General features: G+C 36.8%; 1 protein-coding gene across 4 annotated transcripts; it reads left to right on the forward strand.

Moving 5' to 3' along the window:
* Nucleotides 1–3986: 3986 nt before the first annotated feature.
* Nucleotides 3987–11260, forward strand: LOC106300568 (pre-mRNA-processing protein 40A). 4 transcript variants are annotated; one of them, XM_013736736.1, is made up of 27 exons: nucleotides 3987–4139; nucleotides 4258–4416; nucleotides 4494–4646; nucleotides 5093–5154; nucleotides 5330–5399; nucleotides 6351–6403; nucleotides 6487–6544; nucleotides 6629–6897; nucleotides 6983–7052; nucleotides 7273–7371; nucleotides 7485–7553; nucleotides 7626–7703; nucleotides 7875–7961; nucleotides 8055–8089; nucleotides 8177–8282; nucleotides 8643–8723; nucleotides 8809–8901; nucleotides 8970–9023; nucleotides 9107–9223; nucleotides 9296–9394; nucleotides 9498–9545; nucleotides 9618–9710; nucleotides 10050–10157; nucleotides 10232–10296; nucleotides 10392–10494; nucleotides 10570–10860; nucleotides 10949–11260. In XM_013736736.1, the coding sequence occupies exons 1-27, from the start codon at nucleotides 4104–4106 to the stop codon at nucleotides 11087–11089; spliced, it is 2697 nt and encodes an 898-aa protein (XP_013592190.1). In that variant the 5' UTR covers nucleotides 3987–4103; the 3' UTR covers nucleotides 11090–11260. The 4 variants fall into 4 exon arrangements, with proteins under 4 accessions (XP_013592190.1, XP_013592192.1, XP_013592191.1 ...); XM_013736738.1 differs by having other exon boundaries at nucleotides 10576–10860; XM_013736737.1 differs by having other exon boundaries at nucleotides 4261–4416.
* Nucleotides 11261–12737: the final 1477 nt, after the last annotated feature.

Consider the following 12737-nt stretch of genomic DNA (forward strand, 5'->3'; position numbering starts at 1 on the left):
TCTATTGATTCGTCTAGCATAGGTTGTTTGTGTGATTCAACAGCCATTGTTATTCCAGATTGAGAGAGTCAATCAAACCCACGGATTGAGAGAGTCAATCATTCATCAATCATCTATCCATAAACCATTCCATCCCTTTATCTGTTTAGCTCCTGTTCTTCTTTTAATTATTCGTAAACTCATTGTTTCTCTTTGTTTACAGGTTAGTTTGGATAGAAAGGGCTAGCAAGTCGGCCATCTTCACCATCTTCCCATCCGGTCTCATCCTTACCGATAAGATCGACCCATCATCCATCCATCTCATCGACCCAGCTTCCCAGCCTGCAACACCTCCCGAGAAGTCCTCGTGTTGCACCCCTGTTTAATTTTCTTTTTCAATCTAAAACGATTCTAGCCTTAGAAAACCCATAACTTTTGAACCGTGAGGATCTAAGCCGCCCCCAACACCATTCCGGAAAGCCCTAGAAACCGTCAAGGGCGGTTATGGGACGTCTCAATTTTTCGGCCCCAAATTCAGTCGTTTGACCCTCAAACGGGCTGCTGAAATTTACGGAGCGTAAAAGAGTAGCGATGCGTTGTTTTCGCGTGTTTGTTGTTGTTGTGTTCTACATTAATCTCGACGCACTTTCATGCAAGAAAAAAATGCCAACAATTCTTGTGGGTCCCACGCCATCCACTCGAATTGTAGGAACGAAAGGATATATGGAATCGCGAGTCATGTACTAACGGGTGCGATCATAGCATCACTTATGCACCGGATCATCAGGCAAAGACATAGATATTTTAAGTCAATGAAGGCACCGATGTTGAGAATTCTTTTAGTCTAGGTGAATGAGTCATTTCAAGAGAAGCAAACATGATGGCAGCAATGAGAGAAGGTAAGAGATCGAGTCACCTAAGGACTGTTTCTTGTAGTAGATGAAACTGATTCTTCAATGGTTGAATCTGATGGTTGTTGCACGATTAGATGTTGGACTTCATGCTTGCGGTCGTCTTTTTTATGATGCAGGGTTCTAGTGAGGTCCAAATCTGCACCTGTTTCAGACTCAATGACGAATCTATTAGCGACAATCTATTGAACAACTCAAATATGCATAGTTTATCACGCCAAACAATAAAATTGGATCATGAGCAAATGATAAATGTATTAAAAATATATATGATTATAAAAAACTGATAGATAGAGATCTTACTCAAGAGGGAGGTTGTGACAAGATTCAATGATCGCCTGCGAGAATATCATAAATGTTCTATTGACGGGAGGCTCTTTGCAATAGAGAGATCTGCCGAAAATACATCTTCCCATGGAATATGAGTACCCAAAAAATAAACTCGTAATTCTCGATCCAATGAATGTGTACATCAGACAAAAAAAACTGAATTTGTAAATAAATATACACAAAGAGAGTTCAATAACATAATCTTTGTATATTCCCAGACTATAGAATTTTAAAGATTCATTCTTTCATCAATTCATTTAAATCAAATGACCCAGATGAGAAAATTTACCTGTAAATCTTTAGAGAAGATCAAAAGACACAAACATACGGTTGTTTCCCTGCAGGGTAGGGAAGATTAACAGAGTTGTAAATTTTCAGAACTAACACTACCATATCGAATGGAGTCAGATTATTAATACCTACGAACCATTACACGTTGTGTTGCTTGTGTTTAGGTGTTAAAATTTGTCTTTATGCCCCTAACCTTATCAACGACATAAGCATCAAAACAAGAGGGGAAGAACATTCAAATGGAGGCGTCTAAAGTATCAAATGACACTTTAGTTCTCAAAAATTGAAGAGACTCACCTATTATGTGTTAGTGTTAGCCAGTAGCATCAACTGTCATAATTACGGAACCGGAACATTTGCATTGGAATCCATTGCTGCTATCTAAATAAAACTTGTTTGCTCGATGAACCTAATACAAACTGGTGCCTCCAACAATGTGAAGTTTTGATTGCTCCTAGTAACTTCGAAGCCACTAAGCTCATAAAGCTCTCCTTCTCTGAGGAGTTCTCGCCTACTCAGAAGGTGTTCAGACTATGTACGCTAATAACTATGAATTAGGATAGCCTGAATAAATAAAAAACAATCAGATGTGACGAAGATAAACTACCTCTAGATGTGATCACAATAAAACTTCAAGCTTCAATTGAAATATCAAATACATTATCATCAACTAATACCATATTGACACCCATAATAAGCTCCTCACCTTTCTTCACATTCCTTACCTCCCAAAAATGCAAGAGCCTTCTCATCACAGTATGCCTGCTCCAATCTGCTTTTGATAGTGAGAAAAAGCTGTGTATTCTACATTCCTATGCGCCTGTTAGCTATGAAAAGTGTGAAACAAAAATATATAAGGAGGTTTCTCTAGATCTGTATATACATTGAATGATGCTGATGAAGAAGGCAGATGAGATGAATTAAAGATAAAATAGTGGGTTAATTTGATTGATTGTCATTATTATCATCCGTTACTGAATCGCAAGTGGAGCATGAAGGGTTGTTAATCGTTTCTCATAGAAGGTGGTTTCACGCAAATCCCAAAAAACACATTTGATGTGAGAAGTTTGTAACCTAATGGGCATGTATAAACAAATAGAATTGTTGAAATGATAAGTAACCAAAATATGTCATGGGCCATAACACACATCAGATAAGCCCACAAAATCTACAAATGAAACACGATTTACCAAAAAAAGAACACAAAATATTTCAAAAGTCCAAAAACGACCCATTAAAAAGAATTCTGAGAGCATCTTTAATGGTGTGCCACATGACATTTTTCTCCGTATGGAGAAAAAAAAACAACTTTATTGTTATAGATATTCATACAGTTTGTTTTTTTTTTGTAACCAAATTCATACCATATTTCATATTATGGTTTAGTTTTTGTTATCTCGGTTTTACCAAATTGAACACTAAAGAAAAGGCAGTGTCAGAGGTTGATTGTTTGTTGATTCTAGATTAGATTTTGGTTTTTGTTTCTCTAGAATCTATTTTTTTCTCCAATCAAGATTTTGGTAAAACAGATTTCCTATTTTTTAGGGAAACCTGGGTTTCTAATGCATCCCACGGCTACTTTTCTTTTTCTTTTAACGAGTTATTAATTATATTAATATATAAAACAGCATCAATTTTTATAAAACAAACACAAATTCACGAAAATAATCTTCTCTACATATCAAACTATTATAGTTTTGTTTATTTAAATAAATTCCATAATAATTTAATCATATTTTAAATCTTAAAGTAAAATAATTAATTTTAAATAATAAATAATATATATTTATTAAACTAGAATTTAATTTTGTATTCTAAACATTGGTATATTAATGTATTATTTTATGATATTTGAATTAAATAAATTTAATATAATTTAAAAAAAATATAAAAATATATTTAAATTTTTCTTAGTCTTTCAAATAATAAACTAACTAATAATTGTGTACTATTTGATATGTCTAGAATCAAATAGTACTTTAAAAATATAAATATTAATATCTGTTTATAATATTTGAATTCGGAAAGATTTTAAAAAAATATATAATTAATTTTTTAAAAAAATTAGAAAATAAATAAATGTATTTTACGGGGTAATGTTTTATGTGGTCTATTATTTCTATAATAAGTAATATTTTATTAATTTTAATCAATTTTAGTTACAAGAAAAATAATAAATAAAATATAGTTATAAACTAAAAGATAGTTCTCATGTTTTTCTAAGAACTAATACTAGAGAAAAAAAAAATTATTAAATATCTTACCAAATTTAAAACCAAAAACCAAAACAATCATTCATGCTCTTCAAAAAACTAGAATCTAGTGGAAAATAAAAAACGAGAAACCAAAAATTAAAAACTAGCAAAACAGGGGTCACTTAAAACTGATAAGGCTTGAACTACATGCCGTTGTGTAGGCGTACATGTAAAACTCCTTGCTGTTTTAAATTCAGTAAAAGCACACAATGTATCGCGTGGTCATCGAAATTATTTGATTAGGGTTAGGAAATTGGCGAGACTTGGTAACTCTCGGGTTCCTGGTATGTGCTTTCGCTTCGAATCGGAGAGAGGCAGCAGCTAATTTTGTTGGAACATGTCGAACAATCCTCCTCAGTCCTCTGGTGCCCAGGTACGCAAAGTGTGCCCAAACTTGCTCTCTTTTTACTCCGTTTGATATTTGATTCTGAGCAATTTGAGATAAGCTTTATTTAAATAAAGCTACGAAGATCTGAATTTCTATCTTTCAGCAGTTTCGGGGGATGGTTCCTGGGCAACAGGGTCAGCATTTTGTTCGTGCAGCTTCACAACAGCCGTTTCATCACCCCTACGGACATATTGCATCATCATCAACACCTCCAGTTGTAGGCTTTGGTACATCTGGGCCTCCGTTTCCTTCTTCATATTCAGTGAGGCTTCTTGCTTTCCCTGTATTTTTTGGATGACCCTTTTTTTACACGTGTATGATTGATTCTTGATCTTGTAGTTTACACCATCATCATCTTATGCTCCGCATATGCATGCATCTGGTAGTGTCCCACCAGCAGCCAACTCTTGGCCTGCTCCTCCTGTAACTCAAACTACAACACTTGTTTCCCCTCTTCAGCAGACACCAGCCACTCCCACTCCCACAGACCCAGTAAGTTTTGATCCCCTATTTACCCTGTGGAATCAATCAGATTATGTTAGAGTTGTATTGAGGCTACCCTCTTTATCATTTATGGCATTTTCCTCCCTACTTTCTTGAGATACTATATCTCTAGGTGTTCCCCAACTTAATACCAAATGTTAGTTTATTTTCTCTGAACCTTTACTTAGCTCAAGCTCTGATGATAAGGTTGAAAACATGAACTGTTTCTTAAGGATGAATAACAGACACTGAACCTGGAATTCTCAATGACCTACGGTTTTGTTCTAGAGATCCCAAAATTTCTCTCTAGCTTTTCAAATCATCAAATGTTTACTCAGTCACTAGTTAGCTGATTTGGCAATTATTGATGAACTCTTATCAAACTTCTCTAGTCTCTACCTAACTTACCAGTTGTGTGTTGTGTTTTTTTCTTTATGTGCTTGTTCAATTAACAGGGAAATCTGACTCCACAATCTGCATCTGACTGGATGGAGCATACATCTGCTGATGGTAGAAAGTATATTACTGAACTAATGATTAAGATTTAGGCCGATTATCTTCCTTTTTGTCTATATTCATGCAGTCCCCGTTACAAATTGATTACTTTTCATGCCGATGTTCTTACATGGTTTTGGATCTCTATGATACCTAAAACTTTTTCCAGTTATCTGATGGATACTTATCTTTTCTAGGTATTATTATAACAAGCAGACTAAACAATCAAGTTGGGAAAAACCTCTTGAACTGATGACACCACTGGAGGTAAGACTTTAGTCATTCTTCTAAGATGATTTTCATCCTGCCTATCATGGAAGCTTGTTAGTGCTCCACTTCACTAGTTATGTAAACTGTTGCATGCGTTGTCTGGAAAATGTTGTTTTATTATATTCTCTTCCACTGGTTTGGAAACTCCATGGTGACTGAGAGATATAACGACTGCTAAGTGCTTATTTGAAGCCAGGCATTTTCACTTTTTTTAAAACATGCAAATATACTTTTGGTATTTTCAGTTAATTGATCTCTTAGGTGATGCCAGACCATTTTTTGCACCCATGTTAATTTGTCTTTCTTTTCAGTGTGAGATTTGATAAGTTTTCACTTTTAGTTAGGCTCCAATGGTAGCAATGCTTCTCTTGTGTAAATATGTTGGCGAAAATTTTGTAGACAGGTTGGGTCAGACTGCAGATTTATTATTCTCGTTGGATTAATTTATTTCTTTTTCGTATTTTATTTATTTTTAAAATTAAATAGTTTTTACTCTCTGCCCTCGTTTTCTTTATTAGTATAATAGAACTTCAAAAGTACCTTGCCCTGATCTCTTCAGAGGTTTCCTGTTGTTTGTGTTGTGAGTATTGTTCTCTCTCTGCTAGTTTTTGATTTACAAGACAATTTTATTGCACCATACGCAAGAAATATGAGATCTGAATGCTATCGTGAATGGATTAGTTTGGGGTATATTAAACCAAGTTTATTGATAGACCTGATAAACTCCTGTCTTGGAGCCTGAGTTTGGCGTGTGGTTGACATGTTCATATTGCTACTATGCGTACATAGGAGCACATAGATCTTAATTTCTCGTCTGCTAGATCCGATTACCTTAATGACGTTTTGGGTGTCTGTGGAAACAATATTGATTTATACATCAAAATCTATCCTACATTTGCATGATTTTATAGTTTCTCGCAAGTCGCAACTTTTAATCTCATTTTACAGAGGGCAGATGCGTCCACTGTGTGGAAGGAATTTACAACAGCTGAAGGAAGGAAGTAGGCGTCTTTAAATTTCATTGGTTTTTATTTCTTGGTTATGCTCTTTTGTTGCAACTGATTTATTGTTTAAATTCATGCAGATATTATTATAACAAGGTTACAAAGGAGTCTAAGTGGACAATTCCGGAAGATTTAAAGGTTTGCCAATTTACTTATCCCATATGCAGATTTCCCAATGCGGTGCGCCGCCCTACATTAAACCTGCATTGTTGTTTTGTGCAGTTAGCTCGGGAACAAGCCGAATTAGCTAGTGCAAAGAGGTCCCATTCCGAAGATGAATCGACCTCTCTATCCCACATTGCTGCATCCTCATCTGATCTAGCTGTAAGCACTCCTGTTACCGCTGTTGTTCCCAGTACATCTTCAACAATTCCTGCGCATTCTACAAGTCCTATTCCAGCGGGTTTGGCTGTACCTGTCATCCGTCCTCCCCCTGTTGCTTCTGTTACTCCAGTGTCTGCTGCAACCAGTGATACGGAGGCTACTGCAATGTACCATTTTATTTGGGAAGTTTTGTTTGATGATTATACACTCTTATCACGTCTCTGAATTTAGCTTGTATGCTCTTCTTACTAGGAAATTGGATAATTTACCGTCTCAGGGGGCATATGAATCAAATGATGGAGCGCCAGCACCAAATAATGAGGCATGACTTTGCTATGCCTTTTTATAATGACTTGTCTAGAATCTAATAGTGTAGTCCTATTTGTTCTGCTTCCCTGCTATCTAATTCAGTTTCATGTATATCGAGGTCAATAGATACCTTGTACAAGTTTTGAAAAAATTATATTTAGTGTTTACTGTACGTGCGGTGATTTGGCGGTTTCACGAATATGCTTTCTAATTACATTGAATGTTTTCGTTAGGTTGATTATAAGGAAATTTCGGTGAATGGAAAATCCAATATGACACCTGCAGGTGACAAAGCAAACGTTGAGGAACCCATGATGTATGCTACTAAGCAGGTATTTTCTTAACCTAATTTTCTCCTCCTGTTATCTGTATCTTTATGTTTCTTGTAAAATTCTAATCGGTTACCCATCCGTGTGTTTTTGCACTGTTGTTTATTTTTCTCTAGGAGGCCAAAGCTGCTTTCAAGTCTCTTTTGGAATCTGTAAATGTTCAGTCCGACTGGACATGGGAACAGGTACTGTGGATAATAGATATGGCATGTATTCTTTCTCTTCCTGACCATTACCGACATATCATCTCCTTGTAGACAACGAAAGTGATTGTTCATGATAAAAGATATGGTGCTTTGAGGACACTCGGTGAGCGGAAACAAGCTTTTAACGAGGTATATATTTTGTTAGTTCTTAGGAATGATGTGCAAATGCATTTAAATATCCCTGTCTGTAAAGTATTGCTGTCTTTATTTGTGATGCAATCAACTTCTCAGTTCTCACTGGTAGATCTCCACTTTCAGTAGCTTTATGCTTACATCTGATTGTCAATTCTAATGTGCCAGTATCTCGGTCAAAGGAAAAAAGTGGAAGCTGAGGAAAGGCGATGGAGACAGAAGAAAGCGCGGGAAGAATTTGTAAAGATGCTAGAGGTATGTACCAAAGGACTCAGAAGTTCGGTGTTTCATTGTTTAGTGTGGTTCATGAGCTGATATAAGTGTTATAATGGTATATCTTGACCTCAGGAGTGTGAAGAATTATCATCATCCATGAAATGGAGGTTTGGCTTTCAGCTAATGAAAGAATCTTTGGTTCTTGTCTTTATTGTATGTGACGTATGTGCTAATATAAACTTTTTCCTCACCAGCAAAGCTTTGAGTTTGTTTGAAAATGATGAGCGTTTTAAAGCTGTTGATCGCCCAAGGGATCGTGAAGATCTTTTTGACAATTATATTGTGGAACTTGAGAGGAAGGTAATTATCTTGCTTTTTTTCAGTTTGGATGTTTAATAAGATACTTTGCTCTTATAAACAAACCATGCCATGGAAACGAGCTACACGAGGGATAATTATTGCTGGTTGTTACCATTTGAAATGTCCTTTTCTACCTTGGATAATCATAAGAGACGTGACATAATTATAGCAAGCTAATGCTTTTGGTGGTCACTTAGATTGGGGCTGAGCAAAGATCTGGTGCGCCAGCATGATGGCTTTTGAAGCTTCTATAGAGAATATATATATATATATATATATATATATATATATATTTGTTTTGTTTTGTAGAATGGGCAAATTCATTTTTTGGATAGACATCATGGATCCTTTAATCTGCAGGAAAGAGAGAAGGCAGTGGCAGAACATAGGCAGAAGATGGCAGAGTATCGGAAGTTTCTTGAAACCTGTGACTATATCAAAGTATACAACTGTTTGTGTAACTAATTCCTACATATATTTTGCGTTATAGACCTTTCCATAATGTCTTATATAATACGTTTTGAAGGCAAGTACACAATGGCGAAAAATTCAGGATAGACTGGAGGATGATGAAAGATGCTCATGTCTTGAAAAAATAGATCGTTTGATTGGTTTTGAGGTACGTAACTTCATCGAGAAACTCAGGCTGTCACCACTAGAATATTTTTCTAATGTTTGTTATCCCAGGATTACATTAATGACCTGGAGAAGGAGGAAGAGGAGCTGAAGAGGGTAGAGAAGGTAAGGTCGATGTTAAGAATTGTAATCTCATATTTGTTCTTCTGGAGTCCAAAGCTAATTCTTTCATTTTCATGTCGAGCTAGGAACATGTTAGGCGGGCTGAAAGAAAAAACCGTGATGCATTTCGTACACTACTGGAAGAACATGTCGCTGCTGGCATCCTTACAGCCAAGACGTACTGGTTGGAATATTGCATTGAGGTGCCCGACCTATTTTCATCTTTGTTGAAAAAATTATGTTGGATTCTTTTGCTCAGTTATTTTTTTGAACAGGTAAGAGACTTGCCTCAATACCAAGCTGTTGCATCTAATTTGTCTGGCTCAACTCCTAAAGACTTGTTCGAAGAAATCACGGAAGAATTAGAGAAGCAGGTAATTTGGAGTAGATATAGTATACTTGTCAATGGCTGTACTATTATAGCTTTGCGTGAATCTAATAGTTGAGAAATTAAACCGGTTTTGTTTTAATGAACAGTATCACGAGGACAAGAGTCGCGTAAAGGATGCGATGAAGTCGAGGAAGGTAAGTAAAAAATTAGCTAGCATTTCTGCCTATTCCTATGCCAAACTTTTCTCTAATCCATTTCTCTAATAGGTTTCCATGGTCTCCTCATGGGTGTTTGAAGATTTTAAATCTGCTCTTTCAGAAGATCTCAGTTCTCAACCAATATCAGACATAAATTTAAAGGTACTGGCTCAGTTGTGAGAAGTAACATTTTTCAGCTGATAACATTTCGACATGAACGCTTTTCTAAATTGTGTGAATTCGAAAATTATATGAGCTACTGGTTCAAACTTGTGCTTCTCTCTGTAGTCAGAGAGTTTAAATTGTTGTTCATGGCATGCTTTAAACCTATCACAACTTGGTTGCGTTATTTCGCAACTAATCGCTGATGAGATTTATGTAAACATTTGTGAATGAATAATCGTTGAAAATATTTTCTCGAGTACAACAAAGATTTGTGAAGGTATTCTTTGAAAGCTCAGTTGAATAGGCTTTAATGTGTCTATTTCCATTGTATATCAGCTTATATATAATGAGTTGGTTGAGAGGATGAAGGAAAAAGAAGAAAAAGAAGCCAGAAAGCTTCAGCGTTTGGCTGAAGAGTTTACCAATCTTTTGCGCACTTTCAAGGTATATCTTACCCATGGTGACTGACTTTTCTCTGAATTCTCTAGGACGTTTAAACATAAATTTATTTCTGTTAGGAAATAAACGCAGCTTCAAATTGGGAAGATGTCAAACAACTAGTTGAAGAAAGTCAAGAGTACAGGTAAATTGTTTCTTGCTTTAGAACAAGAATCTTCATAGCTCTTAACAAACACCTTGAATAAGAGAATAAAAAGGCTCCATTTCGGATTTCTTCAGATCGATTGGAGATGGTAATGTTAGCAGAGGGCTTTTTGAGGAATACATAACGAGTTTACAGGAAAAAGCAAAGGAGAAGGAGCGTAAGCGTGATGAGGAAAAGGTAATGGAAACTCTTTATGATCTTTTTTGTTTTTATGTTGAAAACAGGTGTCTAAGATTTTTACTGTTGTGGAAGTTGCAGAGTAGGAAAGAGAAGGATAAGGAGGAGAAAGAGAAGCGGAAGGAGAGAAGGGAAAAGGAAAGAGAACGCGAAAAAGAGAGGAGTAGCAAAAGGGAGGAATCGGAGGGTGATGTAGATGTGAGTGAAGGTCAGAAAGAGGAGAAACGAAAAGGAAAAGACCGAGACAGAAAACATAGGAGACGCCATCACAATTCTGATGATGATGTCAGTTCTGATAGGGATGACAGAGAGGAGTCGAAGAAGTGGTCATCATCCCGTAAACATGATCGCAAAAAATCAAGAAAGGTACTTCCTCTCAACCTCAGTTCTGACTCAGCTAAGCTTCAAATTTGACAAGATGTTCAAAATTTAAGAGAGATGATTTTCCTGGCAGCACGCAAACACGCCAGAATCAGACAGTGAAAATCGGCATAAAAGACAGAAGAAAGAGCAGCGTGAGAGTAGTCGTCGAGGTGGTGGTAATGACGAGTTAGAGGATGGAGAGGTTGGGGAAGATGGTGAAATCAGACTTTAATCGCTGAGAAGTGGTTAATAACATTTCTTTCTTCATCTGAAACCTTTTCTACTTCTTTTAGAGACTTTTATTCCTAATGGTTCATCTTTACACACTCTACTACTCTAGTGATATTTTTCGTTTGCGTTTCCTTAATAATCGGATATAATCTATTTACTTTATTTTTTGTTTTTTAAACACTGAGTTTAATATTTAGCTATCACGGCAAATAAGACTCAAAGTTGAAAACAACATTCAAACCCATACCAGTAGGTAGGCAATGGAGATAACAAGAAAAAAGCCAAGTGACATGAATATCGGAACACATGATGAGTTGAGGACCTCAGGTGATGTGGTGCCAAAAAAACAGCAGCGTGAGGGTCCCTATGCCTCTTCTGCAATCGGATGATGGAGCCATCTGGGTCCATTCCGTGCAATGCAGGAGTGGTATCTATGATCAGTGGTTACACTATGCAAATCTTCACATTAATACTGGTACCACGTAGTCTAGGCTCCAAACTTGCAATTTTTACAGCTTTGTAACAATGTCATTTGAAAGATGCGACAAATCGGAGAACGAACCAGACGCTGCAAGCATTCTCGAGCAAGAAGGAACAATGATTGAAAGATAAGCATTCTCGAGCAAGAAGGAACGATAATCCGAAGATGATGTTGTGGAGTCTCAATGATTGAACACGTCAACCACTGAAAAGGTGGCCCACAGTTTAAACTCTTCTGGGCTCTTCCCAGAGAAATATGCATAAGGGTCTTCTCTTTGCAATCACGTAAAATCCATGATGCTTCACAATTCACATAACCAATTGATCCACGATGAGCTAACTAGTTGGTGGTGCATGCCATCATCTTTCGTGTGCTAGCACTTCATTTGCAACATTGAGATTAGCCTGATGAGGGAAGTTGATATTAAACCAGATCGTTGCATCCTCCTCTGAGAATTGCAGCATGGGCTAATTTGATCTTCTAAAGAATCAATGAGTTTCTAGCCTTCCAGATGTATCATAGGATCCTCGGGAAATTGTATGTAAGAAAAATACAGTTTGTGGAAAGTCCCAAGGATGGTAGTGGTCGTTTGTCAGCCATCCAAATCGTAGGTGCCAATTGACATAAAAACAATGTATGACATAGTTTCTCAGCCAACTCCACACAACTTGCATGTCGGATTCACTTGGATGCCTCTTGATACAACTTGTTTGAGACCGCCAACACTCCACACAAAGTGTCAAATTTTTAGGAAAGTCTGTAGTAATTAAATACTACTCGACAACTTTCTTTCAGAAAGAGAAACTATTTGTAACGGCCGCCTACGGCTAATGGACCATCCACGCCCACTCACTCGGTCGGTGGGCTCCATCCCATCCGACGGACGGTGCGTTAATTTTTTCAAGGTTCGAAATCATTGTTTACTAGCCATACAATCACCACCCGACCTTTTTTCGTGTTTTGGCCTCACTCGCACGGTATCGCGAATCACTTTCCGATAGTCACATATCCTTCTACTACTCCAGCTCAAGCACACTTAACTCTGGAGTTCTAAACGGATGTGTGACGGAAAATGTAAGTCAACTATGTCCCTAGGGACACCCCATGAATATTTTTTGTGACGTTATGTTTTCAGGTTTAAAAGAATACATCTTCCTATACAAAGGTT

The sequence above is a fragment of the Brassica oleracea genome, chromosome C6 (genome assembly GCF_000695525.1).
Source record: "Brassica oleracea var. oleracea cultivar TO1000 chromosome C6, BOL, whole genome shotgun sequence".
In the NCBI taxonomy this organism is placed as follows: domain Eukaryota; kingdom Viridiplantae; phylum Streptophyta; class Magnoliopsida; order Brassicales; family Brassicaceae; genus Brassica; species Brassica oleracea.